This window comes from Microcaecilia unicolor, chromosome 2, assembly GCF_901765095.1.
Source record: "Microcaecilia unicolor chromosome 2, aMicUni1.1, whole genome shotgun sequence".
Classification (NCBI taxonomy): Eukaryota; Metazoa; Chordata; class Amphibia; order Gymnophiona; family Siphonopidae; genus Microcaecilia; species Microcaecilia unicolor.
The window spans coordinates 349,947,481-349,974,965 of record NC_044032.1 but is presented as its reverse complement, the minus strand read 5'-3'; the positions used below and the strand labels follow the sequence as shown (position 1 = coordinate 349,974,965).

Genomic DNA, 27,485 nt, shown 5'->3' with positions numbered 1-27,485 from the left:
GAAACAGAACCAGAGACAAGAAACGAGATGATTAGAAAAATAAAATCACCAGACCACAAAAGTAAGAAAAATGATTTTATTTTCAGTTTAGTAATTGAAACATGTCAGTTCTGAGAACTTCTTGCTGTCTATATTTTGTACTGAACAGGAGGAAATGTGAGTGGGGTTGTTTTATACGATAATTGTGCGACCAAAAATTTTAACCATGATTAATCGTACGATTACAAATTGTAAAACAATGAACAGTCCTAATTTAAATATAAAATCATAAGTGTTTGAGGCTTCTGTAGATGTGGACAGAGACCACGGGGATGGAGCGAGGACAGAAACAGGGCCCATGGGGACGAGACAGAGAAACTTTGTCCCCGTGTCATTCTCTAGGCCCAACAAAGCAAAGCAGAACAAACGTTGAAGAGGAAGCCAAATGGGAATATGTAAATACGCCTCCTTGAGATCCAGGGTCATCAGAAATTCTCCTAACCGAACTGCCGGCATGATGGACCGCAGTATCTCCATATGAAAATGCTTGACCTTCAGAAACTAATTCACCTTTTTAAGATTCAAAACAGGGCAAAACTTCCTGCCCTTATTGGGCACCACAAAGTAAATGTAGTGGCCCCCTCGATCTTGTGAGCCGGTACTGGGACCACTGCTCCCAATTCCAGTAAGGAGGAGCGAAGAGTGGCCTGCACCACCTGCTGCTTTGCATAGGCGCCACACGGGGACTCCAAGAAAGAAAAAGAAAAAAAAATTTAAGAGAGAAGAACTCAAAATTGTAACCATCATGGATAATTTCTACAACTCAATGGTCCATAGTAAGCCTGAACCACGCCTCAAAAGAGAGACAGACGGACCCTTATTTCCAGCCACAAAGAGTGAGTTGGCACCCCATCATAGATGGACCCGAGTCGTGGGGGCGGTACACGCCTCGCAACCTGAAGCTCACTTGTCGACCTGAAAGGAAGACCATGGCTGAAACTGGGACCTCTTGAATGAAGAACTAGAAAACAGAGGCCCACTCCAGACAGTACTGCTGCATCTCCCGGAGATGCAGCGAGCCGCACCTGCCCAAAAAGACAGCTTGGGCTTGTCCTCTGGCAAATGCGGGGTTTTAGGATCCCCCAGGTCCTTGACTAACTTCAAGAACTTCGCCAAACAGGAGCTTACCCTGGAAGGGCAACTTGGTAAGATGCTATTTCGATGCAGCATCCGCTACTCAGTGATGCAGCAACAACAACCATCGGCCCATGACCACCAAAGACAACTGCGTAGCGGAAGCACAGACCATCGTATAGTGTGTCCACCAAGTAAGCCAGACCCAATTTCAAGAGAGAAGGGCCAGCTCCCAGCACTGCTCTGGGATCCTCAGGATCTGCTGCCTGTTGGGTCCAACTAAGGCAGGCCCGCAACACATATGAACTACAAATGGCAGCTTGGAAGGCGAGTACCGACACTTCCAACAAGAGCATCAGAGATGCCTCCAGCTTCTGATCTTACATGTCTTTCGGGGCAATACCCACCTCCACTGGGAGGATAGTCTTCTTAGTGACCATGGCCACCAAGGCATCCACCTTGGGCACATGACACTTCTCCAGATGATCTGGTACAACTGGGTAGAGCCATGATATCGCCTTCACCACCTTCAACCCAGTGTCGGCAGATGCCCACCAAGCCATAATCAGCTCTTGAATGGCCTCGTGAATCGGGAAGGCCATCTTCAGGTTCACCTGTACAGAAGTGTGGGCCCCCTCATCCTTGATATTAAGCGCCTCCAGTGCCTTATTAATGAGTGACGGCAGCTCCTCCTTATGAAAGGTCCGGACTGCCATTGGGTCATCCAGCTACTCACCTGCTAACTCCCATTACTCCAGATCCTCAAACGGGAAGGGGGGGGGGGGTGATGGTGTGACCAGATCCCACCGACAGATCCACCCACAACTGAAGGCAACACGAGCCCCACCAACACCCCCCCCCCCCACACACACACACACACACACACACACACACACACACACACACACAGAGGGATCCCACACTCCATCACTTCAAAGTGGGATTCGAGTGGAAAGATGGCAGCACAGAGTCTGACCCCCCCTACCTCCACGGAGGACCAAGAGGCAGAGCCAGAAGCAACTAGTTCGCCCGACATGGAAGGGAGCGAGAGCAGGGTAGCCTACACCGAGGTGGTGGACGGGTTTAATGGTAACAGCATTGGTGCAAGTTTGGAGCTGAAGCACTACTTTGCTGACCTGGGCAAACAGTTGAAAGAGATGCAGAAGGAGCTTACGGATAAGATGGAACTGTTGCATCAGGACGTGAAGGAGCTTGGAGATCAGGTGTAAAAGTTAGAGACCAGGGTGGATTACCAGGAGGAGGCACTGCTCGATGTTATGTCTTGAGTGTCATGCAGAGCACTATGAGGAGTTATGTTACAAACTCAACAATACTGACAACCGAGGACTCTGGAAAAACCTGAGAATCAGAGGCGTCCCTGAGAATTCGGATCAGGAGAACGTACCCGCTCTTGTCACATTACTGTCAGCAACTACTGGGAGCTGAAGCACCAGAGGGACTGACTGAACTGGAACGGACATATAGATCCTTGGGGATGGCCTCCCCTGACCCAGAGACACTGTGGTCTGTTTTGCCAGATTTGTAGACAGGGAGCTTCTGCTGCAGCATTCTCGGTCCTTAGCGTCCTTCAAATTTCAAGATGCTGAAGTGCAGCTGTTCCAGAACCTCTCTGCATTTACGCTGGCAAAGCAGAGACCTTAAGCCTATTCTGGAGCTCTTGAGGCAAGAAAACATTAAATACAAGTGGAACTTCCCATTCACCCTGTTTCCTTTTGGCAGGGAAGCTTTGTAAGGTGAGCACCCTTGAGGAAACCCAACAGAAGCTCCTGGAGGGCGATAGTTCTGTACTCCAGCTCAACTATTCTCTTCACAGACTCCCTCAAGATCTAAAGCCAAGAGGATCCAGCAGGGCTCACCTAGAGCCTGTAGCACACGTTGACTAGTTTTATTTCTTCAACTTGTTGGTTTACTTTTAATTGAGCAGCTTCTGTAGTGCTCCAATCTTTTCTTCCGAATCATCTTTGCTCCTCCTTTTTAGAGTCAAGCTATCTTTTTTGGTGTGGACAGAGAAGCACAAGACCATATGTTATTGTACTAATAGATTGGTCCAGACTTTTTGTTCAGAAGGGAATGCACTGTACTTTTGCATCTTGTTGCTGCTGTGGTTGGGGGTAGAAAGGCGGTTTCTTGGGGGTATGGGAACTCTCTCCAGTTTGAGCCCTTGAGTTTTGGACTTGGCACATGCTTTACATAATTTTGGTGGGGTGGTGGGAGGGTGGGGTGGGGTTTCTATGTTTGGGTTTTGTTTAGGTTAGTAGTATGGTTGAATTGGTCTGGGAGAAATTGTATCTTGCGATCTCATTTTATGGTTATGGCAGCTTTTTATCCCACTGGAGTGGCCTATGCACAATGTCCCTCATCAAACTGCAATGTCTCCTCAAAGTCAAGGAGCTCAATTCATCTCATAAGTGTTCACTAGTGTTCTAAGAGGTGCTCTCCAAAAAGGTCGATATTATTTTGCTCCAGGAGATGCACTTCAAGAGGTGTCATGAACACTTGCTCACTCACAAAGCTTCACCTACGTGAGGTTTTGCCTTTAAGACTAAGGGGGAGGTGGTGTTTTTTTTCCATAAAGAACTTGTGGTTGTATTGTATTAGCAGGTTTATATTCTGCTCTTTAACATAAAGCAAGACCCAGGCGGCTGCTTTTTGTATTTGCATGTGATTGATACTAGGAAGATTATGGTTAATCTTTATGCACCAAATGCTAATCAATCCAATTTCTTTCAGGAAGTTCGGATGTCACTCTCTGCTTTCTCCGCTGGTCCAATAATCACAGGAGAAGAAGATTTTAATGTTTGTGTTTCCCCCAGATTTGGGCTCCACTGGAGTAAGCCCCTCTCTTATTTGCTGAGGTGATTAACTGGCTGCGGAGTGGAAAGTAGCTCCCAGATACAATGCGAGAGGCCTGGATCACTATGATCCCTAAGAAAGTTAAAGACCCAATGGAATGTGCTTCCTATAGGCCTCTCAGTATTGAATGTTGATGTCAAGATATTAGCAAAGATACTTGCAATTAAGTTGGGGCACATTCTACCTTCTCTGGTTCATATTGACCAGGTTGGGTTTGTAACGAAAAGGCAAGCAGCCAATAATATTCGTAGGATAGTCAATTTGATTTCCTTGGCCTATGTTCAGTCCACTCCTTTGTTTCTACTGGGAATTAATGCAGGGTCCACTGGGCCTTTTTGGAGGGAGTTATGGGCAAGGAGGAGTTTGGTAATTATTTTATGCGATGGATTAGAGGCCTATATACCAAACCTAAGGCTTGTGTGCGGTTTAATGGTGGGGGGGGGGGGGGGGAGTGAACTCTAGTCTTTGTTCTGGAAAAGAGGGATGAAGCAGAGCTGTCCCTTATCCCTGCTTCTTTTTGCCATGTTTATGGAATCATTGCCGAGGCAATCCAGAAGAATCATGATATCCAGGGGGGGAGAGGGTTAGGGAGGAGGATACTGATAAAGTCAGTTTATATATGGATGACATCCTGTTGGCCCTCTCCTCCCCTCTGACCACTTTGCATAACCTTATACAGGAGCTGGATCCTTCACCAGGGTCTCTGGATTTAAGGTTAACATGGGGCAAACTTAAGCCTTCAATATTACGTTAGTGCAGACTTTAGTAGATCATTTGCGGGGTTCTTTCCCTTTTAAGTGGGTGATGGGTAGTCTGCAATACTTAGGGATATACCTTACTGCTTGGCCATCAGAGATTTTTGCTGCTAACTACCCTAGGCTTTGTAAACCCATGAGGGAGGACTTTCGTAGGTAAAGGGATTGGATTTAACTTAGTTCAGTAGATTTACTACCCTTAAAAATGATAGCTCTCCCTAGATTCCTGTACACTTTTCTGGTCTTGCCCGTAGCGGTCCCCAACAAGTTCCTTAGGAATGTAGCAGTCCAAATTTTGTCAGTATGTGTGGCTTGATAAAAAGACCTCAGTTCTCCCAAGAGATCCTTTATAGAAGTAGAGATCATGGGGGTCCCTAATGTACTCCACTACTATAGGGCAGCGATACAGTGGAGCCATCCACGTCCCCACAAACTATGAGGGACTCATGAACCATCTTTGGCTGGGGATATGCAATTAAGGTATTTTCTTTGGCTCCCCAAGCATTATAGAAGAACAATACCTCCGCTAGTGCGATCACCTCACACACTTGCAGCAGTGGGATGGTATGAGAAAGGAAACAGATTTTAGTCTCTCTTGGTTTACTCCCAGATATGGTAGCTGTGTTAGTGCACTTCTAAAGCCAGTCAATAGAAATAGAATAAAATAAAACATATAAAAGAAAATAAAGATGATTTTTATTGGACTAACTTCATACATTTTTGATTAGCTTTCGAAGGTAGCCCCTTTGTCAGATCAGAAATAAGCAAATTTTGATAAGTAACAGCATATACAAGTTTGATGTTTCACTTATATATGCTGTTACTTATCAAAATTTGCTTATTTCTGATCTGACGAAGGGGCTACCTTCGAAAGCTAATCAAAAAATGTATTGTTAGTCCAATAAAAAAAGGTATCTTATTTTCTTTTCTCTGTTTTATTTTATTCTATTTCTATTGACTGGCTCCCATAAGATAAAATCCTGTTTCTTCCAGGGCTCCACTCAGTTGTATTCAAATTCTGGGAAGTAAGGGATTGCTAGTGTGGGGAGATCTCTACGATGACTTCACTGTAACGTTTGAAGCTCAGGCACGAACCTATCAGCTGCCCCCTAACTCAGATTTTCTTACTTACAATTAAAACACTTCTGACCTGTAAGGCTATTTCAGGTAGGCTGACTCGAGAGGCTACCAAGCGTGAGGACATTTGTGAAGTTTTTGTTTGTTTGTTTCTGCTTTATATAGATGGTTGATTGAAGCAGATCCTCCAAGGTTGGACCACAGGGTTAAATGGGGGAGGCAGCTTGGAGTGGATTATGATGAAACTGATTGGTTAACCGTGGAAGCCCTGTCGCCCAAGGTGGCAGTGTCCTCACACCTTCAGGAGAATCATGTTAAAATGTATATCGTTGGTACTTAAACGCCAGACATTTTACACAAATTATATCCTATAGCCTTCTCCTAACTGCTGGCAACACTGTTCATGTATTGAAACAATGCTTCATTTTTGGTCCCCTGGGATTTTTTTTTTTACACTCAAGGTGATTCCGGACTATCCTTCAACTAGAACTGCACTAATGCATTTTTGTTTTAGCACAGCTCGTCTGGTCATAGCAGCTTCATGGAAGGATCCAGGTGTATCTTCAGTGTGTAAATGGCTCTGTAAGATGAGATACATCTATGATATGAAATACCTCAGTGCAGTTTGGCGTTATTCACTCCACATGACAGCCTTTACAGAAGAAACCAATTTTTTTTTTTTTAAGCCTCTGAGCCAATAACATGGACTGGTTATTTTTGTTTTGAAACTGATGGGGTACCTTTATTCTCCCACTTACAGATTTATTTCTCCATACCCCCTCCCCTCCTTTATTTCTTTTCTTTCCCCCTTTTTTCCCCTTCCTGGGCTAGAAGTTCCATCTGATTACTTACTTTTTAGACCAATGTTTGCTGTGAAGCTCCAGCACCCAAATGTTCAGAGCACCGATTCTTTTGTTCCTTCCTCTGACATGCTCTTTACCAGCCAATAGTCCAAGTAGTGAAGCACATATACAACCATTTGCACAGAGATACAATGACAACTGCTAGACACATTCTGATCTGTGACCTAGATGTATCTGTATGGTTACAAGCATCCTTTAAAAGGCCAGAGTGTATAACCAATCACTTTTTTGAAGAATGAGAATGTGGGTGCTTAAGAAAACCATGCAAAACTTGCTTGGCCAAACACTCATCCAGGGCCCTTAAGGGCTAGGATAGGATGATATCCCCCCCATCTTCATGATCAGGAAATACATTTGTGCCCTCTTTCTTGAGGTGGAACAGGCTCAGCCACACTGACCTGTAAGAGAAGAGTTCCTGATGTTTGAGAGCTTACTCTGGCAAGCTTGTCTCTAATTGCAGACAATAACCCTCTCAGACTAACTTGAGAACTCACTGGTCTGAGATTGTAAGAAGCCATCTTAGTGCAAATAACTAGCATCCCTAACAGCAGGTCACCCAGGGCAGTTATGGAGGACTAAGTTATGCTCCGCTAGCGCCAGTCAAAACCCTGTCCCTGATTTCGACTATGGAGCTGGTTGGGACTTCTAGGCCCTCTGCTGACTGATATGAGAGAAGATCCCCAAAGGGACCAAATGGAGCAGGAGGGTAAAGGAAATCTTTGCCTATGAAAGTAATATCTGTTGCCCTCCACTGGAAAACCTAAAAGAATAGAGGGCATCTTTGTCTCTCAGCAATGAAGACAACAAAACAAATCCTTCCTCTTCCTCAGAAAGGATTTAAATGATCAATCCCAATGGCCTGTGTTGATGCTCAAAGACCAGGGTGATCAGGACACTCTGTCAATGCTTCCCCAGTTTCAATGCAGGTTCAGGAGCCATGAAGACTAAGGCTTTCAGTGCCAAAGTGTGACCGATCTCATCTGCACCAAAACATTTGCTCACGCTGCTTCTCACAATCACAGCTCTCTCCATGAATCTGTGAGCACAGAATACAATGAGAGGGAATATGATGGGACCCCAGGCACTAAGAGTGTGTATCTATTATGAATATGGTCCAGCAGCACCAGGAGCACTTGTTAGAGCCACTGAACTCTTTTCAGAGACATGTCTGGAAAAAAAAGCTGCAGCAAAAATGAAACGACTCGAAGAAGGAAAGATGTCCCATCAGGTGTTCAAGGCTTATTGTGGCCACAACCAAGTCAGACAAAAAATTAAAGGAAACAAAAAATGTCCAAAAAAAAACTTGGGAAACAAAAAAACAAACAAACCACAATGCATGAGACAGCTTACAAAAGTATAGTATAAACACAAGAAAAAAAAAAGTCACATATATATTTTCTTCCAGAAATTTTCTACACCACCTGAAGCAAACTATGAGGGAGCACAAACAAAATACAACTGCTGAGCTCAATGGAAAAATGGCATCTGGCAAGGTATCATGCAACAGCAAGAGGCAAAATGATAAGTCCATACACAGTAGAATGCCCTTAAAAAGCCTGAGGAAAGCTGGAGAGCTTTTCCCATGCAAAGATCTGTTGGATGACATTACCCACATGTGATGATATACGTATCCTGCTTTTCTTCAGAGAGATGTAGTCACCACAAAGTGAAATCAACACCAGAAATGTATGGGGGAAGACATCAAACATACACCACCACCCTGTTTGTAAGGGACAAGCAATGGGATAGAGAGGCAGGAATAAGAAAGGTGTTCCATGTTAATTACTACATATTGGTGGGTGACTGAAGTGCAAGGAATGGGGAAATTGTAGGAATACTTGGCAAAATATAAAAAAAAAAAAAAAACCCAGAAAAAACTAATTTCCCAGTTCCATTATGGTCGGAATTTTGTGCAAAAACACAACAGAAATTTCTACTGCATTAAAAAAAAAAAAAAAAAAAAACTTGTATGCATTGGTGGGCAGACGATCAAAGGCAAAAAACACGTGCGCTAGAGGCCAGACTAGCACCCACATTTGCCTGCAGCCTATGACCAGAGCCGGCGAGCTCATGTAACAACGAGCTCACCAGATCTGAGCGCAAGTAGGATGCAAATGCATGCTAAATAGGGCATTAGCTATTCCTCCCCAATGCTCAGCAGGCAGCGGCCACAGCAAACCCTATGCCAGCTTGGATCTGGCATAAAGGTTTGCAGAGCATTGGGGAGGAATGGAGAGCTCTGTCTGGCATCCAAGTAACAAAACAGGGGGAATCCTCTACGATAACGAATCACAGCAGATTAGAGCTGACCAAGACGATTCACCACTGGAGACTTGAATTCAACAGTCTTTATTAGTACAAGTGAATTAAGGACCCGACACAGGCCGTGTTTCGACGCATGCAAGCACCTACATCAGGGGTCAAATAAAATACTCCAGATGAAGACACGGGAGTCGCAGCTCTGCTTGTGTGTGAAGCTAGCAACTTTCGAAACGCGTTAGCATTAAAAACAAATGGATAAGCACTTGCAACGACTGCATGAACAGAACTGATGTAGGCGTTTGCATGCGTCGAAACACGGCCCGTGTCGAGTCCTTATTTCACTTATACGAATAAAGACTGTTGAATTCAAGTCTCCAGTGGTGAATCATCTTTGGTCAGCCTCTACTCTTATCTGCTGGAGCTCTGTCTGGCATGCATTTGCCCCCCCCCCCCCCCCCCCCCGACACAAGGAGGCTGAGGTCCAGTGGACCTCCATTCCCCTCCCCCACCACACAAAAAGGTTTCCCTGGTGGCCAAGTGCCCCCCCAACCCGCCATATCTTGAAGCAGGAAGAGGGAGTTGAACTCCCACCATCTGAAGGCAGCGATCGTGGGAATGCAACTCCCTACCTCCTGCTTCAAGGTACAGGAGAGATTGGAGGGGTTGGGGAGGGGGGCACAAGGCTACCAGGCTGAGTGTGGGGTGCCCACTGGGCCACCAGGGAAACCTGACCTGGGGGGAGGTCTGTAAGAATGCAATGCAAATGCATGCTGGACAGGGCATTCCTCCCCAATGCTCTGCAAACCCTAACGCCAGCTCCATGCTGGCATAGGGTTTGCAGCAGCAGCAATATTTGGCAAGCTGCCTGCTGAGCACTGGGGAGGAATACCTAATGCCCTGTTTAGCATGCATCTGCATCCTATTTGCACTCACAGCTGGCAAGCTTGTTGTTACACTAGGCCATCAGGGTGGGTGCGGTGTGCCCACTGGGCCACCAGGGAAACTTTTTTGCATGGTTGTGGGGGTGGAGACTGAGGTCCACCAGACAAACCCCTTGCGGCTGGGTGAGGGTGGACTTTTTTCTTTTGGACAGCTCAGACTTGTCAAATAACTGTGGGCGGATGCCCAGACACAATCTTCCCGCAGAAATGCCTTGATGAACGAAGCGAATAACATGCATAAATTTGCATGCTATTAGCTTTGATCAGGGCTTTATTTCTTAGTGCTGTACCTGCACCCATGAGTGCCTAGGAAGAAAGAACAAAGCATTAAGGTAGATAATCTTATCACCTGCATTCAAAAATCTTTTGATTACTTACACTGTACAAAGAATTCTTAAGATCTTGCTCTTGTAATTTGGTAGATCAGCCTCCAAAACTCCAGCAAGTCCTTCCAAATTGCTCTCCAATGAGGACGTACTCTAAAGGAAAGAGCAAATTTGATTTGAAATAAAGACTTCAGACATACCCGAGTGCAACACAAGCCACTGGGAGAACATTGGTAAACTGCCATTTGCCTAATCTATGAACTGTAATTATTTTGTTGGTTTTTTAAATATTTTTATTTTGAAAACTTTCATAACATAAACAGATCATATCAATTTGACAATTTCTCCATTACATACATCAGATTGCTAAAGAAAGCTACAATTAATCTTAATCCCTCCTCCCCTCCCTTCCCACTAGTATCCCAGTTACACCACCACCACAGAAGGGCTGGGGCCAGAAGACCACTGCACATACGGGTCCCAGGTGCGATGATAGGCAGCAAGCACCCAGTACGTATAGCTGTTAGTTTAGACATTAAGTGGATAGAGTCCATTTTACACAAAATCTGCAGAAGGCCTGGTAAAGTCGGTTGCTTCCAAGCAGCAGCAAGCACCAATTTGCTGGCAAGAAATACATGAGTAACCAACCGTTGTGTGGAGGATTTCACTCCCCACAGTCTAGCATGCAGAAGACAATGTTCTATCCACAAGGGATACTGAGTCTTGGTTAGGCTTAATACAAAGTTCAATACTGCAGTCCAAAATTCTTGAGCCCGTGGACAAGCCCACCAAATATGATACATCTCCCTCTAGACCACACTGACCCCAGCACAGGGCCGAGCTTGTGGGAAACATTTTGGACAATCGCTTAGGAGTATAGTACCAACCATAGAGACTTTTATGCCCATTTGCCATCAGATCACTAGATACAGATACTTTAAGCAGAGATTTGAATATACGTTCCCATTGCAGATATTCAAAGGATATTCCCATTGCGCTTTCCCATTTTGACAAATAATATGTAATAGGTCTATGATGAGTCAAGAGAGCTCTATACTATCTGGAAATACCTCCCCATTCCCCCTCCACTCACCACTGCCCGCTCCAAAGGCGTCTCAGGTAAACCCAGCTCCCTCTTGGCCCACCTGGTAATAAAGTCACGCATTTGCTGATACTGAAATGCATTAAAATCGGGGATCCCATACTCTTCCTGATTATCCTGAAATAATATTAATTCTCCTTCCTCCCATACCTGCCCCAGTTCACACAGACCAAGCCCTTCCCAGGAACAATAAGGATCTATATTCCCCGGGGCAAACTGTGGGGCGAATCAAATATACATATGCAAAAAATATACGAAACCAGGGAAAAAATTTTTCCGAATTGTACTCCAAACCCACAAGGGCAAGCGGAGGAGTGGTAGAGCATCATGTGCAACCTTGTGCAAAAGTTGATCTGGCAGCCAGGGGATAGCTTTCAATGGATAAGGAGCAAGCCAAGACTGCTCAAAGGACTGCCAAATCTTTCCCGAGCCTCGGAGCCATTCTGGCAAAATCCGAAGGTGAGCAGCCTTATAATAGCTCACAAAAGGAGGAAGGAATACCCATGCTCACGCCATTGGAACATCACCTCCCTTCGCACTCTGGATGGCCTCCTTTTCCAGATAAAAGGAGACGACCTTTCGTCTCATCAAGCCCTGGAAAAACTGAGCAGGTAAGGAGGGAGAGCCATAAATAAGTAAAGCAACTTAGGAAGCACTATCATCTTGATCACATTAATACGGCCCAGCCAAGAAATTGTCAATCCTTCCCACCAATCTAATTCAGAAAATATCTCACAGTCCCGGTGCCTTACTAGGAGACAGAGTATGAATCGCCTGAATAATCTCATATCGTTCAATAGGTCGAGATTCGGTGTTGAGCCCCTGCCGATAATTCAGGCAACGTGACCCGATCTAAAAATGCTGAGATATACTCCTGATGTTGACCCCTCGTTGGAGTCTAAAGTCTCTCATAGAAGTTGAAATAATCTCTGTACCTGCTCTGATGTTACTTCACCATCGTCCTTAAGACTAGAGACAAGATTGAGAGGCCTGCTTAAGTTTATGGGCTAAAGGTTTACTAGACTTATTACCAAATTCGAAGTGGGCCTGATGGACTCGCTGAAGCTGCTCAGCAATATCCGCCAATTGCAATTCATATAGATGTATCTTATGAACTTGGCTTGTCAATTGAGCAGAACAATGTGAGCATCGCTGGCATAATACTCTCTCTACTCTCTCCAATTGTTTTCGTAAAGTGTTCTCCATATTCCAATGCTCTCTCTGTATATGAGCCTTTAAAGCTATAAAGTGCTCTTGCAAGACCGCTTTCAACCCATCGGGACCTCTCCATTATCGTTAAATTGAATATACTCCTTAATGTGGTTTTCTAATTGAAAAACACACGACATTTCTGACAAGAGAGAATCACCTAGGCGCCAATCTGGCCTGGCTCTCCACTTCACCGGGAGATTCAGTTGTAACACCACAGGGCTAAGGTCAGACCACGTGCGACAAGAAATCTGAAGGCCCAAAATCGCGTGAGCAAGCTCCACGTCCCCCAACCACAAGTCAATAAGCCAAAATGATTGATGCAGCACTTGTGAAAAATAGCTATACTCCCGACTAATTGGATTAGTTTGTCACCAAAAATCTGATACCTGCCATCGCACAAGAAACGTACGAAATAACTCGCGGTCCCGCTGCATATACGCCACTGTTTTGGTGGAGTTATCCAAGTGAGGGTTCACTGTCAAATTAAAATCTCCCCCAATCAACAAAAAACCCACCCTGTGCTTTATGTTTAAATCTGTTTATTGACGTATTATATAAAACATATATACATAATGTCCAGCAAATAACCTTACTAATACAACAGACAACTTGCAATCCGTCCACATACATCAAATCATTTTCTTTTTATCCCCGAACACCCCCTCCCCCCGCCCTCCCTTCCTTTTAGTTTAAGGTTCAACAGTTTTTATTGATGACAATTCAAAGAAAACATCGTTAACCTGGTGCATATACAGAAATTCAGAGTATATAAACAAGCTCTGTTTAAACCGTATGATACAGCTCGTTATCAAACTTTTAACATATTATCTCTACCCCTCCCCCCCCTTTAAGTGTTGGTCGATATGTGCATGCTTTGACTTTCCATATTGGACTGGCTCCCTCCCGTCCCGGAAGAGGTCCTGGGTCCTATACTCTGATGACCCCCTCCCCCATTCTGGAATGTGACACTCTTATTGTGCAGACTTAGAGGCTCATTTTCAAAGCACTTAGCCTCCCAAAGTTCCATAGAAACCTATGGAACTTAGCCTCCCAAAGTGCTTTGAAAATATGCCTCTTAGTCTACTATACCAAGCTACCAAATGCTATGATTTGTTCTGTTAACCATGTTTATATCTTAGGCATAGCTTCTAATCCACCTTAACAGCTCTCCCATACACTTTGAAATTTAATAACCCCACCTTCTCCCTTTGCCCGCCAACTCCCCCCAACCTAATATTCCAAAGAAAGAAAGAGAGAAGAAAAGAAAAAAACAAAACACAAAAAAAAAAACCACAGGATATGGCCGCTTCATAGTCGGTTCAGAATAAAACTTCTCGCCCTGGGCGCCAGGGACTGGATATAAGGTTCCCAAATCTTCAGGAATGCCCTCTTTCCTTTTGGGGAGGATCCCACCTCTCTCCTCTCCATCATCAGTTCATATAAACTATTTCTCCAATGCCAATACTCCGGCGGTTCGGAATGTACCCAAGCCTGTAAAATCAGTTTCTTACCTACTAAACTGGCTTTCCTGATGAACTGCCGGGCTCCCCCCGTGTGCAAAACAAATAACTCATACTGATCTAAAAGGAGACCCTGCGGAGTAAGCGGAATCTTGCTCTTTAATATTAACTCTAGAAATCCCACAATTTGCCTCCAATAGTTCTGGATCTTATAACATTTCCAAAGGTAGTGATATAATGTGCCTTCCCTCTGCCCACACTTAGAGCATAAAGAATCAATTCCTCCTCCAAATTTGGATACTTGATACTTTGACATGTATGCCCTATATAAAATCCTGTATTGACATTCCCTCATGGCAGCGTTTCTCGATAGGGTGGGAATCCTAGCCGATAACTTCTGAAAGTCTAGCTTCAGGTTTGGACGCTTTAGATCATGAGCCCATTTCCCTAAAATATGGTCTGTATCTCTACCCCTGCTCATCTCCCCCAACGCTTTTTGTAATCCAGAAACCAATAAACGCCTCCCTTGCATGGAACTAAAGAATGCCCTTATTTGGCGCCCATGTCCACTACTCAATTTCCCTTGCTCTAAAGATCTGACAATACGCAAATTGATGATTTTGAGTAATACCTACCCCCAGAGCTCCAAGCTCCAATAATCGTCCCTTAGAATCTAGTAAATGTTCCAATCTGGTGATCCCCATCGTTGCCCACCTACAAAGTACTTTATTCTCCGTACCTGGTGAAAACTGTGGGTTGCCCTGCAGAGGCAGAAGATCTGTTACATCCGCCGCTAGCCCCCAGATCTCATTTAACTCTCTCCACACCTGTCTCAAAGGTCTTACCAATATACTATTGCTTACCCATGACGGGAGTTGTCGGCTCGGGCATTGTAACAACAAATATAAGTGGTAAGGTTTGAAACACTCCTGCTCCAAGCTACGGGGGGTGTAATCTTGCCTATCTAATAACCAATCACCCAGGTGCCGGAGTAGACTAGCCTGGTTGTAGCAACGGAGGTTTGGTAATCCAATGCCTCCCTCTCTCCATGACCCCATCATTAACTTCAAAGGGAGTTTTGGCTTTGACCCTCTCCAAATAAATTTCCTGACATATTTGAAGATTTGATTTATATCTTTAGCCCGTAATCGTATAGGGAGTACCTGAAATAAGTATAACCATCGTGGAAATTCCACCATATGAAACAGATGTACTCTCCCATGCAGATTAAGTGGCAGGACTCCCCATCCGTCTAACCGGTCCTTCAAAGCTGCAATCCTATTACCGATATTCATCAAATGTATTTCCGATGTTTTTTTGGGAATCTGTACTCCTAAGTATTGGAGTGACTCTGATGCCCATCGTAGTGGGAACTCTGCTCCCCACATCTGCCTCACGCTATTGTCTGTGGCTAGCGCTAATGATTTTGAATAGTTTATTTTAAAACCGGCGAAATCCCCATATTCCCTAAAGAGTTCTAATAAGGCCTCCAACGAACTTTTTGGTTGTGTTAGATGGACCAATAAATCATCTGCAAAAGCAGAAATCTTAAACCCTTCAGGTCCCCAATTTACCCCCTCTATTTCTGGGTGGTCCATAATTTCCCTGATCAATGGGTCTAATACCAAGACGAATAGTAGGGGCAAGAGAGGACACCCCTGTCTCGTGCCCCTCCTGATCGGGAATAAAGGTGACTGTTCCCCGTTGATCCATAAATATGCCTGAGGATTTACATATAGTGCTCCTATCGCATCCTGGAAAGCCCCTTCAATGCCCATCTTAGTCAGTACCGCAAATAGAAAGCCCCACACCACCCTATCAAAGGCCTTCTCTGCGTCAAAACTGACAACCAGAGAAGGCCTTTTCTGTCTTTCCACTGTCTCCAAGGATGCCAACAGAGTCCTCACATTCTTTGCCACTGCTCTCCCTTGCACAAACCCAACTTGAGGGGGTGCTATTAACCAAGGCAAAAGCTTTGGCAGTCGATTAGCCAGGATCTTCGCATATAATTTAAGATCACTATTTAATAGGGAGATTGGTCTGTAGGAACTTACCTCAGTGTCATCCTTCCCAGGTTTTCGTAATATAATTTTTGCTATGTTAAGGGAGTCTGGTATTGTCCCAGTTGAGATCATGTTGTTATATAAATCTAACAGAGGAGGTGTGACCTGCTCTTGTAAGATCTTATAGAATGCTATACTGAAACCGTCTGGCCCTGGCGCCTTATGCAGGTCACTTTGCTGTAGGGCCAGCATCAATTCCCCTTCCTCAATAGGATTGTTCAGAGTCTCTCTTTGCTCCTCAGTGATCTTGGGCAAATTTTGGTTTATTAAATATAGGTTACTGTCTTCTACAATATCGGTAGGTTCTGCATACAGGGCCATAAAAAATTCCCTAAATCTCCCTATAATATCTCCGGTTTCCCTTATGAGGTTCCCTCCTCCATCCTTCACTTGTAGGATCCTTGAGGGCCCTTTCTTCCCTTGCACTAACCTGCCCAATAGTGCGCCTGCTTTATTTCCATATTGAAATAGTTGGTATTTATAATACATTTGCGTTTTTTGTGCTCTTTGATGAAGGAGCTCGTTTAGGTTTTTCTGAGTTATGAGCAACTCCTTCTTGTTCTCATCCGTTACTTCCTCCCCTAATCTCTTCCTTCTCATCCGAGCCTCTCTTTCCAAGCGTAGGATCTCTTTATCCCTCATTCTCCTGGCTCTAGCTCTGTAGGCTATCACCTCTCCCCTCATTACTGCTTTGGCTGTTTCCCAGTATAGTACCACCTCATGTCTGTGACCTCCATTAAATTGCTGAAATTCCTGCCATTTTTCACTGATAAAGTACTTAAAATTTGGGTCTCTATACAGTTCAAACGGGAATCTGCACCCTCCCTTCCCAAGCCCTCTTCCAGTAACCTGTAGTTCAAACCATACCATCGCATGGTCCGAAATCTCGCATGGGCCTATCTCTGCTTTTGGCACTTGAGAAAACAGTGCTGGGGATATGAGAAAATAATCTATACGGGATTGGGTCAAGTGTGCTCTGGAGGTGTGCGTATAGTCCCTCTGCGAAGGATGCAATACTCTCCACACATCTATCAGGTTGAGGGCTGAGCAGAGGAAAGGCACACCTCTTGATTGAAATCTATGCTGTAGACCCAATTTGCCACATCTATCTATCTCAGGGTCTATCACCATATTGAAATCCCCTCAGAGTATAACATTGCCCCCCTGGTAGGAGCCCAGCAGTTCTAATAATTTGTTGTAGAATTTCTTGTCATACACATTGGGTGCATATATATTGCACAGGATATATGAAGATGTGCCTATTTCTACTTCCATTATCACTATCCTGCCTCCCTCATCTCGTTTTATTGTTTTAGTTCGCATCTGCAGGCCCCTCCGAATTAATATCAACACTCCTCCCTTTTTTCCCTGTGCTGGCGAGCCTACTGCCAGTTCCACCCAACCCTTCTGAAATTTACTGTGCTCGTTATTGGAGAGATGGGTCTCCTGGAGGAATGCTACGTCAGCTTTGTGTCTCTGCAAAGCCTGCAGGACTTTAGTACGTTTCACAGGCGAGGAGATCCCCCCCCACATTCCAGGATATCAACCTAATTGAGTTCAGCCTCTTGTTTTATAACCATAACAGTGTCTGATAACTTTCGCACTCTGAAGGGCGCCCCCCAGCCCCTGGGCACCCTCCTTTCTTTGACCTGCAGTTGAGAGCCATATGAAACTATCAAAACAAACAGGGAAGAAATAAAGAGAAAAAAAAAAAACCCTCCCTCCCGTAACTCCTTTCCATAGTTCCCCTTCCCCCCTCCCCTCCCTTCTCCTTTCCCCCCCTCTGAACTTCCTTTCCTGTCCTGTGGTTCTCGCTAGAGAACGAGTCACGCCCCCCCTTTTCCCCCTAGCGCTGTCCTCCAGATTTTTATGTTTCACCCCCTATTAATTATGAACTGCTAACATTATACAGTCCTGCTTCCTAGTCTATATAGTATTGGCCTTAAATTTACATCTGTTATACTTAAACAAACATAGACACAGCCTTTGATACAGGAAGCTTTGGTGTAAATCCCTCCATGGGCCGAGAAAATACCTGCATGTATTCAAGGATTCTATATTTATTTACAGTCCTTACTGTACAGTCCTGCCAGCATTGTACGTGTTCAATGTCCACTCTATTTCCTCTGCTTTCATATCTCCTTGTTTTCTCTGGGCTTAATCCAACCAAGCCTTTATCACCTCCTTATCACTGATCTCGTGGGCTGCTGATCCTTGTGGCCTCGCTCCCTTCCTCCGGTCTCTGCTCCATTTTATTAGCAAAGTGCAAGGCCTCCACATGTGAGCTGAAAAAGTGTTTGCCCTTGTACTGAATTCTTAGTTTGGCAGGAAACAGAGCGAAGTTAGCTCTTTTTTCATACAGGCTCTTGCACACTTCCACAAATTGCCTGCATTGGGCTGCCACTGCAGTTGAAAAATCTTGAAAACAAAGGACATTGCGGGTCTCATACTGCACCTTGCCTCTCGCTCTCTATGCTCGCAATATTTCTTGCTTGTGAGTGTAGTTGAGAATTTTACATATTATCACACGAGGTCTTTCTAAGTCCTGTCCAGCACGGCCCAACCGGTGTGCTCGCTCAATTTTTAACTCCTTCTCCAACCCAGGTAAGTTTAGTGTCTTGGGCAGCCATGTTTCAAGGAAGTCCCGCAGCTCTACCTCGCGTATTGACTCCGGAAGCCCCACCAGCCTTAAATTATTCCGGCGTGATCTATTTTCAAGATCTTCTACTTTAGCTTCCAGTTTGTTCAATTGCTCCTTCATTTGTTCTTGCTTGCTTTCACTTTGCTGGCACTGATCTTCCACGTCCGACAGTCTCTGCTGAAACCCAGTCAAATCTGTGCGTAAGCTTTCTAGTTTACCGTCCATTTGCACTATTTGATCTGAGATTTTCTGTAATTTTTTATCGACGGATGCCTCTAATAAAGTGGAGACTTCCGCGGCTATCTCTGCTGCCCAGGCGGAACTCACCGATTCGCTTGACGCGCCAATCTCCGCCATTTTGTTTTCGCCCGTGCGGCTCCGTGCGCTGTCTTTCCGGCTGATTTTTATGGCCATTCCGACCCGAATCTCAGCTCGCCAGCCGTTGCTCACACCGGGGAAGTTTCCCGTGCCTTTCTAGCTCAATTTCGTGGGTTCTCTGCAGATGCATGCAGCGCTAGGGGAAGTTGTTCTACGAGGGGTCTCGGAGCTCTATCAAGCGGCGACCTTCCCTTCGCCTAGCATCATGTGACTCCCTGTGCTTTAATATTATCTGGTCTAACTGATGGAAAAAATCTCTACGATCAGCGTTAGGCCCATAAACATTTAGGAGAGTATATTTTTGGGCCCCCCACAGAGAATATTAGTAACAAGAACCACCCTCCTTTATCCCTAATGACTTTCTCTATACACCAGGGGCAGGATTCATTAAAGGCAATAAGAACCCCTCTGGTCTTAGTACCATCTCTATTAGAGGCAAAATATTAGTAGGGATATTTATGGTACCTACAGAGAGACTCATAAGCTGGCTTTAAGTGTGTTTCCTAAATTAAAGCAATATCTGCCTTCAAGCGCACCAGCTCCCTAAACAGCAGCTGGTGCTTCATAGAAATGTTTAACCCCTTAACATTTAGGAGCACTAGAGTAATATCACACATCTATGCTCAGGGCTAAGAAAGATCTACCATGAACCCCATCACCACTGCAGTTCCTAATCCCCACCCTCCACATCTTTCCCCCTGCTGAGATACTAGCATTGCGCTTCACATCTATTCAACTCTCATCCTTTTTCCCCATTCCCTCCCTCCCCCCAACCATGCCCACAATATTAAGATCCTCCACTACTTAGCAGAGAGGTATCAAGTAGAAGAAGTGTATCACTTTCCTTTCTCCCCTACATCCATGCAATAACAAATTACATATAACTAAAAACTTTTTCCCCCAACTGTTAAACATTCAGGCTACATAGAACATAATAAGTCCCACATTAACACTGCATAAGACCCAATTACTCCTCATGTTTCATCAAGTATAGATTTTTATTTATTGCATTTGTATCCCACATTATCCCACCTATTTGCAGGCTCAATGTGGCTTACATAGTTTTGAAAACATTGTCATTACAGGATAGCAGATAATTTCTACTCAACACGAAACGTAAGTGAAGGAAGAAAGAAGGAAGGGGGTGATTAGGGTAATTATAGGAGGTGGACTTTCTTAACTGAGTGGTTGGTGAGGTGGGCTAGTGTGGCTATCGGTTCTCATTGAAGGCCTTGTTGAAGAGATAAATCTTCAGAGATTTGTGGAAGACAGTTGTTTTGTCAATTGTTCTCAGGTCTGTAGGCAATGCATTCCATAATTGCGTGCTTATGTAGGAGAAGGTGGTGGCGTGCGTCTGTTTGTATTTTAGTCCTTTACAGCTGGGGAAGTGTAGGTTGAGAAATTTGCAGGATGATCTTGTGGCGTTTCTTGGAGGTACGTCCACGAGATTTATCATGTAGATTGGGGCGTCCGCGTGAATGATTTTGTGTACCATCATGCAGATCTTGAACGCAATGCGTTCCCCTAAGTGGGAGCCAGTGGAGCTTTTCTCATAAGGGTTTTGCACTTTCAAATTTAGTTTTTCCAAATACGAGTCTGGCTGCAGTGTTCTGGGCAGTCTGGAGTTTTTTTTATATTCTGCTCTTTGCAACCCGCGTATAGTGCGTTGCAGTAGTCCAGATGACTTATTACCAGTGACTGTACCAGGGTGCGGAAGATGTGTCTCGGGAAGAAAGGTTTTCCTCTTTTAAGTTTCCACATGGAGTAGAACATCTTTTTCGTCGTGTTTTTCACGTGGGCATCCAGAGTGAGGTTTCGGTCAATGATGACTCCAAGAATTTTCAAGTTTTGTGAGATAGGAAGAGAACAATATGGTGTGATTATGGTGGTGAAGTGTTTTGTATTATGTTGTGAGGCGAGTACAAGACATTGTGTTTTTTCTGCGTTAAGTTTAAGTTGTAATGCATCTGCCCAGGTGTGCACTGTTTGGAGACTTTGGTTGATCTTGTTGGCGATTTCATTTAGATCATGTTTGAACGGGATGTAGATTGTGACGTCATCTGCATCTATGTAGGGGTTGAGGTTTTGATTGGCTAGCAGTATCATCATCATGTTGAATAAGGTTGGCAATAGGGGGGATCCTTGTGGGACTCCACATTCAGGTAGCCACGGGGGTGATCTGTCTGTGTTTGTTGTTACTTGGTATGATCTTGTGGTCAGGAATCCTTTGAACCATTTGAGAACTGTGCCTCCTATACCGAAGTATTCTAGTATATGTAGTAGTATTTCATGATTAACCATGTCAAAGGCACTGGACATGTCGAATTGTAGGAGGAGTATGTTGTTTCCAGTTGCAATTGTTTGTTTGAATGAGTTCATTGTGGACACTAGAAAAATTTGACCGAAATCCTGATTGAGCCTTGTGCAGGATTGAGTGTTTATTTAGGTATTCAGAAGTTGTTTCGTCACTATGCCTTCCATGAGTTTAGTTATAAGTGGAATAGAAGCTACTGGGCGATAGTTGGTTAGGTCCATGTGCTTTTCTTAGCATCTTTTGGTAGCGGAGTCAGTAAGATATTTCCTTTATCCGTGGGAAACAGACCATTTTGAAGTCTGTGGTTTACATGGTTCGTGAGGTCTTTTTTTAATTGTTTAGGGGCAGATCTTATTAGGCTGTTAGGGCAAATGTCTAATTTGCATTGTGACTTTGCGTATTTACTGAGCCAATGTGAGGTTTCTTCTGTCGATATTGTGTTAAAGTTGGTCCATGAGCCATCTGCTGGGCATTCTCCAGGTTTTGGGTCTAGACATTCAAGGATGTTTGTGTACTCAGCGATGTTGGTAGGTATCATGAGTCTGAGCTTTATAATTTTTTCATTGAAGTAGTTCGCAAGGTTGTTTGTGGATGGGGTGTCTGTATTATTAGAGGTAACCGATGTAGTGTCTAGGAGTTTGTTAACGAGTGAGAAGAGTTTGTGTGTGTGTCCTTGTAATTTGGTCCTATTATGGTTTTGTAGTATGTTCTTTTAGTTTGTCTGATAGCGTATTTGTATTTTCTTTGTAATTGTTTCCAGTCTTTGAGTGTGTGTTCGTCTTTTTTCTTTTTCCATGCTCTTTCTGATCTTCTAACTAGAGTTTTTAGTTCTTTCAATTCTTCATTAAACCATGGTGTTGAGTTTTTTCTGTGTGAGGTTCTGGTTTGAAGTGGTGCTATGTTGTCTAGTATTGTTCTGCATCTGTTGTCCCATTCTTGAAGAAATTGGGGTGAGCCTGTAGGTGTTATCCATTCGTCGGTATAGAATAGTTGCCAGAATGTTAGTGGGTCTATTTTGCCTCTCTTAGTATAGTTTTCTTCTTCTTGTTTTTGTTGGGTCTTTTTTGTTCTCCAGTGGAGGGAGAGGTTTGCTTTGTAGTGTTCGGACCATGGTGTGGCTGTCCATTTTGTGTCTGTAAGTGTGAGGTTAGGTTCTGATGAGAATTTGTGGGTGAAAATATCTAGTGTGTGTCCTTTGTTGTTCATGCAAGCCGACAATCCGATTTTTGGCGCTGTAAAAACTTGTGCCCTTTTGCCACTCGCTGCCATTGTGGACGTGCAGGCAAAGAAGCAGATCTGGAGTTACCAGGTGCCGTTGTCGATTCTTTCAGGTTTCCCTCTGGCAGGACCTCACAAGTCTCCTCTACTAACTTAATCTGATGCATGTGGCCATCTTTGTAAAGTACTAGGGCAAATGGATGCCTCCATCTATACTGGATGCCCATCTCACGGAGCGTTATAGTAACTGGCTTTAGATCAGCTTGATGTTTCAAAGTAGCCAAATCCAAATCTTGGTAGATCTCTATCTGGTAAGAATCCCATTTAAAATTATTAGCCTTGCGAGCTGCTTGCACCACCTGCTCCGTAAGTTTGAAATCCTGGAAACAGGCGATGTCTTTAGATAGATTTCCTCTCGCGGGACCCTAGGGCTCTGTGGGATCTCTCCAAAAGGGCCGCTGCAGGGGCTATAGTCGTTCCCATCTCTGCAAGAAGAAAGCTGAGAATCTGCTGCACTACTGTCTCACATTCCTGATATGTCGGAACCACCAGTAGCCCTCTAAAACGCAAATGCGCCGACAGCTCCGGTTCTCTAGATCTTCGATCTTATCCATTAGTTGCCGAAAACCTGTCTGCACCTTGGTAAGCTGCCGGTCCAGCGATCCCATCTCCTCTGCTTGGTCGTCTACACGACACTCCAGCTCTTCCATCCGAGCTTCCAACTCGTGGATCTCACCCTGTAGATCCGCTCCCAGGGCTGCCAGATCTGAGCAGACTGCACTGAGGTCCGTCCTGATTTCCTGCAACCACTCTTTAAGCTCTGGGAAGGGCGCAGCTTCCAAACTCTCAGGTTCGGCGTTCGATAGGAACAAATCCCGCAGGGATGAATCCCGATTGCTGTCCTGGGCACAGGGCCTCTGACGCCGAGCCTGCCATGCAGTCGCGCCTGAAAAGCCATATTGGGATAGATCGGTCTGTCGATTCATTGCCAAAAATTGAGCTTTCCACCTCTCCAGTGGTTATATCTTCCAATGCACCATGAATAGTCCTGTTTGTTGGGGGATTAGCACACTTTGAACATAAGGGAGTGGGAGCACATTCTTCAAGCGACCATTCTTAACGGTGATGTCACTTCCTCCCTTACTGTAATTATTTTGTAGTTTATTTAGCTAACCAATAGCTTAGAAATCAACCAGCTTTGCTATAAAAATAGAGCATCTCACAGCATAGTAAGACTACTGTAACAAACTGTGCAAGAATTTCTCCGAAGTCAAGGCTTCTGTTTATAATGAACCTCAAGTGTAAAAGGAACCACTGCATTCAGTCAAGTTGAAAAAATTAACTGGGAAGAATGTTACCAGAAAAGCAAAAACACTTACCTGTAGCAGGTATTCTCCAAGGACAGCAGACCATTAATTCTCCATGTTGGCAACATCATCTATGTTGCCCGGTGGGGAACACTTTTACAGCGTAGTTTTTAAGAGCTTGCAACAATATTCCCACCACGCATGTATGAGTGCCTTCCCGCCAGTCACAAGAACACAGGACCAATAGCACTTTTCCTTCTAAGCTAAGCAGGTGTCCAACCACACTGCTACCAGTAGGGAGTGATGCTTCAATACTGTATATTCAATCACTATGGACAGGCAGGTTCCTTGGAGTTCTGCAGAGCTTCCCTGTCCTTCACTATTGGAAATGTGACAGTGAAACATCGCCACCCACTGACAGGACTGTACGTGGAGGACTCCGGCTCAGCTTAGAGGGAACAGTGACCAGCAATAGGAGGAGGGGGAAAAAAATTTAAAAATAAAAGCTGAACACAACTCCTAGGGGAGGTGGGAGGGTACATGAGAATTAATGGCCTGCTGTCCTCTAAGAATACCTGCTACAGGTAAGAATCTTTACTTTTTCAGAGGACAAGCAGGCCAGTTCATTCTCACACGTGGGATTCCCTAGTTACCAGTCTCACCAAAAACAGTAGGACTATAGGAACCCTGAACTCGAAATGGCAAGTTCTAGTTCAAATTAACCTGAAACTATATACAAACTGTGTGAAAGTGCAGACTAGAACTGAACGGGCCTAGGAAGGTGGAGTTGGATTTCAGACCCCAAACAAATTCTACATTACTGTCTGTTCAAAACGACTATTGCGTTGGCCATCTTGCTCAAGGCAATAGTAAGATGTGAATGTGTGAACTGAAGACCAAGTTGCAGCCTTTGCAAATCTCTTCTATAGAGGCTGATTTCAAGTGAGCTACCAACGTCGGCATGGCTTCGGCATTATGAGCTTTGAAATGACCCTCATGAGTCAGCCCAGCTTGGGCATAAGTGAAAGAAATGCAATCTGTCAGCAACTTTGAAGACTGTACATTTCCTGATGGTAACCCCCATCCTGTTGGGATCAAAAAACAAAAAACCTTGTGGACTGTTTGTAGGGCCTAGTCCATGTAAAAGGCTAATGCTCGCTTGCAGTTGCGCTTTCGCCAAGATGGGCATGAGGTGTGGGAAAGAATGTTGGAAGGACGATGGAGGTCCATCTAAATCTGTCTAACACAACCTTAGGGTGCGTGATGAGAACTACTCTGTTATAATGAAACGTTGTGTAAGGTGAATCCACTACTAGGGCTTGTAGCTCAATGATCCTGTGAGCTGAAGTAATGGCCACAAAAAAAGACGACCTTCCAGGTCAAGCACTTCAGTAGATGGGAATCAACTGGCTCAAAAGGCGCCTTCATCATCTAGAATACAAAGTTGAGGTCCGATGACACAGGCAGAGGTATGACAGGGGGCTCTGTCAAAAGCAAACCTCTCATGAAGCAAACTAAAGGCTGACCACAGATGGCCTTACCCTCTACACAATGATGGTAAACACTAATTGCACAGAGATGAACCCTTACAGAGTCTGGTCAAGACCAGACTCAGATGTGTAGAAGACATTGAAGCACGGTCTGTGTAGGGCAAGAAAAAGGATCTAGGGCCTTGCCCTGACACCATGGCAAATCTTCTCCATTTGAAAGTGAATTCTCTCCTGGAAGCCAGCAAGACCCTGGCGACACCCTCAGGAAGATGCAAGGAAGCAAATTATAAGCTCTCAACATCCAGGCTGTGAAAGCCAGAGATTGCAGGCTGGGATACAGAAGAGATCCCTTGTTCTGCATGATGGTCAGAAAATATTCTGATCTCCAAGGTTCTTCGGAGGATAACTCCAGAATAGGGAACCAGATCTGTCTGGGCCAATAGAGGGCGATTAGAATCATGGTTCCCCGGTCTTGTCGGATTTTCAGCAACATTTTCCCCACGAGAGGGATGGGAAGATATGCATACACAAGGCTGCTCCTCCAATGGAGGAGGATGGCAAACACTAGTCTGTTGTGTGCTCCAAGTCTGGAACAGTACCAAGGGGCTTTGCGATTGCACAGAGTGGCAAGGAGATCCACCAAGAAGGTCCCCACACTCGGAAAATCTTGTGGGCAACACCCATGCTGAGTAACCACTTGTGATGTTGCCATGACCTTGCTCAGTCTGTTGGATTTGCCACTGAGAACTATCTTGAGCTGGATAGTCCATTGAAACATCCGGACAGCCTCCTGACAATGAGGGTATGATCTGGTACCCACTTGCTGGTGTAATACATTGCAACATGATTGTCTGTTTGAATGAGCACAATTTGGATGAACAGTCAATCTCCGAAAGCGTTTCAGATTGCCTGTAGCTCCAGAAGGTTGATGTGAAGATCTGTCTCCTGAGCTGACCAAGCACCCCGAGTGTGAAGCCTGTCTAAATTAGTTCCCCATTCCAGTGGGATGAATCCATCGTCAGTACCTTCTGGGGCTGAGCAATTTGAAATGGGAGATCCATGGTCAAATTGGACTGAACTGTCCACCAAAGTAGGTATATTAACTCTGGTGTCACTCAGATGACATCCGCTAGGTTCCCTGAGGCTGGACACCACAGAAGTCACATGCACAGAGGTCATGTGATCTGGCAACCTCAACATCTGCTGAGCTGTGACGTGCTGACTGGCTCAAACTCAAGTGGTGAGTGTGACAACAGCATCTGCCCTCGACACAGGGAGCAATGCCCACACCTGCTGCGTGTCTAGCAGGGCTCCAATGAACTCTAAATGCTGAACTGGGAGAAGATGGGACTTGGGGTAGTTTAAAACTAATCCTAGTAGCTCTAGCACCTGAATAGTTCTTCACATGGACTCCTGAGTACCATCCAACAACATGCTCTTCACCAACCAATAGTACAGATAGGGAAACATATGGATTCCCAGTCGGTGTAGCAACACTGCAACTACCGCTAGACATTTTGTGAACATCCTGGGAGGCGGAACAAAGCCAAAAAAGGATCCCTTTTCATCATTTCTACTCCCTCAAGGGTAGAGTGGATACCCTGGAGGGAGTAGAAATGATGAGAAGGGATCTCCGAATGTTAAAAGAATGGTCAAGGGTCTGGCAGTTAATGGAATATAACGGATGAGTGATGTGTAATAAGACGACTATTTGAAGAACCCACCAACTGGGAGGTTACTAGGGGCCACCTTGTTTGGGGGGGGGGGGGGGGGGAGAACACCTCAGCCACCTCCCCCCCCCCCCCCCCAAAAAAAAAAAAAAAAAAAAACCTGGTTGCCTGGAACAGTCACTATTATGGCAGCTATGGTCTGCTGGGGCCAGTCAAAAACTTGAGCCCGACAGCCATTTTACAGATGTAGCCACTAGGGGTAGGAACTAGTAGGAATTTCTGTTGCCTAGGCTACACCACTGGACCACCAGAGAGCAAAGTAGGCCTGGGGGGGGGGGGGGGCGCTACAGGTGGAAGGGCAAGGAGCAGTTCTCAGAGTAGGGTTCACAAGATCTGTTTCCAGGGGGTTGGGGTGCTGG

General features: G+C 44.9%; 1 protein-coding gene across 1 annotated transcript in view; it reads right to left on the bottom strand.

The window, feature by feature from the left end:
* NCBP1 (nuclear cap binding protein subunit 1) overlaps positions 1–27,485 on the bottom strand; it is a 293,702-nt gene that overhangs the window by 253,626 nt on the left and 12,591 nt on the right. The window contains exon 3 of the mRNA XM_030194457.1: positions 10,264–10,364. Within this exon, the coding sequence (XP_030050317.1) occupies positions 10,264–10,364 (101 nt within the window). The remainder of the gene's footprint in view (positions 1–10,263; positions 10,365–27,485) is intronic.